The following is a 4,255-nucleotide window of genomic DNA, read 5'->3' on the forward strand; positions in this document are numbered from 1 at the left end:
TTAGCATGCTCAGGTGTGTTTGATCAGGGTTGGAGCTAAACTCTACAGTGCACTGGCCCTCGAGGGTAAGATTTGAATAACCCTGGTCTAATCTAAAGGTCTTTGGGATGTTAAATTGTGAAGATCTTGAATTTCTTTATAAAGGGTGTGTCCGTGGCGGCGTGATAAAGTTGGACGTTTCGCCATGGGAATAGAAGTTGTTGTAACTCAGCCATATAATGTCCGATCTGCCCCAAACCTCACACATTCAATAAGAGTCCAGGCCTGAACACATCTTAATGCAAATATTCCTTTATAATCATAGTGCCACCTGTTGACAACATGATATGTCATGCTTTACACTAACTCAGTTATACCATGTTCAATCTGCACTAAACGTTTTATAAAAGTACTGGTCTGAAGACATCTACATGCCAATGTTCAGTTATAGACATAGTGCCACCATCTGGCAGCAGGAAGTTTGGCACATATAAATAACTTTGACATATTCCTTCTATATTTGCTTCTTTAAATGCATATTACTCACCGTTCCCAGTCTTCCTGAAGCTACAGGGTGGCGATAAGCCTGGGTGCGAGGGCCCTTTCATCGCTGCTTGCAGCTTTAATATTATTATTATTATTCAAAAGATCAATTTAAAAAAAATGAAGAACAAATGAACTACAATATGCAAGACAAATGTGCAATAATCTTTAAACAGCATAACAAAATATTAACAACCATCCAAAACAATAACTTGAACAGCATGTAAAGTAATCCAGAGGTAAGAAATTTGCTGTGATAAGTCTCATATTGACAGTGAACTGCATTTCTTGTTGTTGTTTATCTTTCAAAACCATTGCTGGTGCTCAACAGCACACTGCTCCTCTCTTTCTGAGTGCTTCTGGTGCTCATATGGATTTTGTCGTTAGCAAACACGTCTTTGGAGGAGCCTTCAGGCGAGGTCCTGGCCACGCTCGAGAAGGACATGCTCACTTGCTTCCTGAGCAGTTTGAGTATCTTCTTCTTGTATCCCTTGCAGGCAAAGAAGTAGATGAAGGGATCCAGACATGAGTTAAGGTTCATTAAGCAGACAGTGATGTGAAGGGAGATCTGAAAATCATGCAGTTCTGAGCAGTCTGGCTTGTACCGCAGCTTTCTGATCATGTACTGCAGGAGGTCGATGTGATAAGGGGTGTAGCACACCACAAACACAAGAATGACGGTGCAAATCACGCCAATGGCTTTGCGACTACGACCCGACTTCTCTGTCAGTTTATTAGACTTGGCCAGGAGGCGGAGCTTGGAGCACAGTGCGGAATAACACACTAGGATGGTGATCACAGGGATGCCAAAGCCAAGCAACACAGCACCGATGAGCATGACAGGCAGGTTGTCAATCTTCTCGAAGTTGGGATACTCCATACACGTTATGTGACCACTTTTTTCCACGTTTGTCATGGGCATTGACAGCAAAGGCAGGGTCTGCATCAACACAAGGACCCATACAGCAGCACAGATGTACCGCACCTTCTGAACCTTTCGGAATCGGGAGAAGCGCAGCGGCAGCACCACTGCAATGAAACGGTCCACGCTCAAACAAGTCATGAAGTTGACGCCGGCGTACATGTTGATGTAGAACAGCAGCGCCACGGCTTTGCACAAACCCTCCCCCATCGGCCAGTGGAACCCATTGGCATAGTAAACCGTACGCAAGGGCAGAGCAAGCAAAAACAAGATGTCCGACACCACCAGGTTGGCAGAATACAGAGTTGTGGAGTTTATTTTTTTTAAATTAGGCCAGATGACATGCAAAGCCAATACATTTCCCAGTAATCCCACAATGCAAATCAGAGAATACACTGTAGGCAGGAAATACTGTGCCCAACCACGATGGTCATAGAGGTTGGTACAGGTGTCTGAGTCATTGTGGGTGGTGTTTGTAGCTGCTACTAGCTCCATGGGGTCAGTTATGAAATCTGAAAAAGGGAAAACAGATACATTAATACAGAACTGAGAAAATCAATCCATGCTTAAATCAGGTTACACATTGTTGTTTCACTAAGGAAGTGTAAGCAGTCTGCATCTTTTTTTTTTAACGGGCATACATTGCAGGCAAAGGAAATGCCATTACCCACCTGTGGTTTCAAAGCACTCACCCCCAGACTTGCTGCTCACTACAACAACATTTTTATGAATGTGTCAAATTATTTTTATGTGCTGTGATACCACTGTGAATGGCAAGGAAGTTTTAATCAATCATCAGCGCAAATGTAAAGACAGACGGTCCAGATAAGCAGTGAAAGGTGTTTCCTGTCAGTCCTACAACTGGCCAGATTCTGCACCCTCACAAAGACCTTGACTTCTAGAAAAACACGTTTGAGTAGAACACAGTGTACCTCTGTGATGGGGTAACAATGATTGTGTAATGGTTAGTATACTTCTCCAAAGCTTATTTCCACTTTTTGGTTTTAAAAGAGATTAAGAAGAAACAGCATATTTTTCATATGCTGCTTTAGCATTTTGCAATCATTCACAGTTGTTTCACTGTAGAGTAGCTACCATGCAATGCATAGATTTGTAGTATGTTGATGAATCATCCATCTGCCAGCACACGCAGTTATCACATGCTCTGAAGCAATGAAACAAACTAGAATGGATATTTCCTATCTATCTATCTATCTATCTATCTATCTATAATTATTATAAAAATGAATACATTAATAATTAATAATATAAAAATTCAGCTTGAACATCATTTCACATATAATAACTGAAGCAAGAACTGGTCAAAACAGCTTCAAAATATACAAAGTGTGCAAATTTCTCCTGAGCCGTTTCCTAGAGTATTGATGATTAAGTACTATTTGTGTGATCTATCAAAATAGTTTCAATTAGTCCTTCACAAACATTATTATAAAAACACATGTACTTACCAACACTTTCTTGTGCCCCAGTTTTTGTGTCTGTGTTGTGTCAAGTGATCTGATCATTGCAGTGTTAAAAGTGGCACCTCCTGGTCCGGCATTAACCACGTTTTCTAACACACCCGACTGAGCAATGAAATACTGTTACCACTCTGCTTTTGTAACCATGACGACAACATAATTTCCTGTATTTCTGATCAAGATCTGCCCAGGGTATTTTTTTCTTTTTCCTCAGTAGTTCTCTTTCAAGTGAGGACCTCTCGCTGTCACATGTTAATTGCTCTCCTACACGTGTCCTCTGTGTTCAGCTGTGGTTTCAGAAGAATGAAACACAACAGATTTTATAACCCCTGTAAACGTTTACTTAAATAATTTAATTACTGAATTTGTGAAAATGGTAACACAATCAGCAATAACATAAGTAGAGAAAAAAGGATGATTATTTATTTATTATTATTAATTTATTATTTTAAACATATACTTATGTTCATGTATTAATGAGGGGGAAAGAATCCAGCTTCATTTATTATATAGTTTTAATTCTGAATTAGTATGGTAGAATTTTAGTGGATATTAGCTGGAAAAATGCACTTTTGATTATTCTTCAGTTTTGATAAAATGTGTTATTTTGATTCTTTATCATGTGGTTTGCAGCATTGTTGGGTGTGACAGTAATTGTGAAAGGGCCCAGTTCTTCGTTCTATTGATAGAAGTTGAAAATTACATCTGCAAGCTTTTGAAAGACTTCCTGTTTAGTTTGAAACATCCTATTTGCACCTGTAGGCAACCACCTAAAACAAGGTTTTGATGAATTAAAGAACACAAATGCCTGCTTTATAGCTGTACGTACAGTAGCTAACGTATTTGTCAAAAAGGTTGAAAATACAGGCCGCACGCCATGATTTTGTTCTTCATCTAATAAAACACTTCTGGCTGGATTTTTCAAATTTTCCTGTAGATTCCTTAGTGTTAAATTTGTATATTCTCAGTAATAAATTATAAAGTTGATTACAACACAGAGAGACATACACATTTATTCTTCTTATTTTTTCATGGTGTTTACAATATTTTCAGAGCTTTTCTACTTTCACTAAACAGAAATTTAAAAGGTTATTTCCGGCTGCTGTCTGTCCCCAAAGGTACTATTCTATTAACTTCTGAGAGGATGTGGCTTTTGATAAAGATTTCCCATGCTCTTGAAATGTGTGCTATCAAAATTTGTAATCTTAATTCCATATATGCAAACACTGTATTGCATTTCTAATGCATGACTAATTTATTCCTGTGAGATTACCTATTACCTCAATCTGAAGCACCTTTTTTTCCTCTTCTTGCTTTTTCTTTTTCTTCT

At 38.8% G+C, this 4,255-nt stretch overlaps 1 protein-coding gene across 1 annotated transcript; it reads right to left on the reverse strand.

Moving 5' to 3' along the window:
- Positions 1-275: 275 nt before the first annotated feature.
- gpr183a (G protein-coupled receptor 183a) lies at positions 276-3,190 on the reverse strand. Its single transcript, XM_019109670.2, has 2 exons — positions 2,914-3,190; positions 276-1,956 (listed from the first exon to the last, which is right to left on the reverse strand). The coding sequence occupies exon 2, from the start codon at positions 1,937-1,939 to the stop codon at positions 821-823; it is 1,119 nt and encodes a 372-aa protein (XP_018965215.2). The 5' UTR covers positions 1,940-1,956; positions 2,914-3,190; the 3' UTR covers positions 276-820.
- Positions 3,191-4,255: the final 1,065 nt, after the last annotated feature.

The sequence above is a fragment of the Cyprinus carpio genome, chromosome B9, assembly GCF_018340385.1.
Source record: "Cyprinus carpio isolate SPL01 chromosome B9, ASM1834038v1, whole genome shotgun sequence".
NCBI classification, from domain to species: domain Eukaryota; kingdom Metazoa; phylum Chordata; class Actinopteri; order Cypriniformes; family Cyprinidae; genus Cyprinus; species Cyprinus carpio.

Bases quoted from the DNA above. Each gene is read 5' to 3' on its own strand.
- gpr183a (XM_019109670.2), bottom strand. From the start codon at position 1,939: ATGGAGCTAGTAGCAGCTACAAACACCACCCACAATGACTCAGACACC.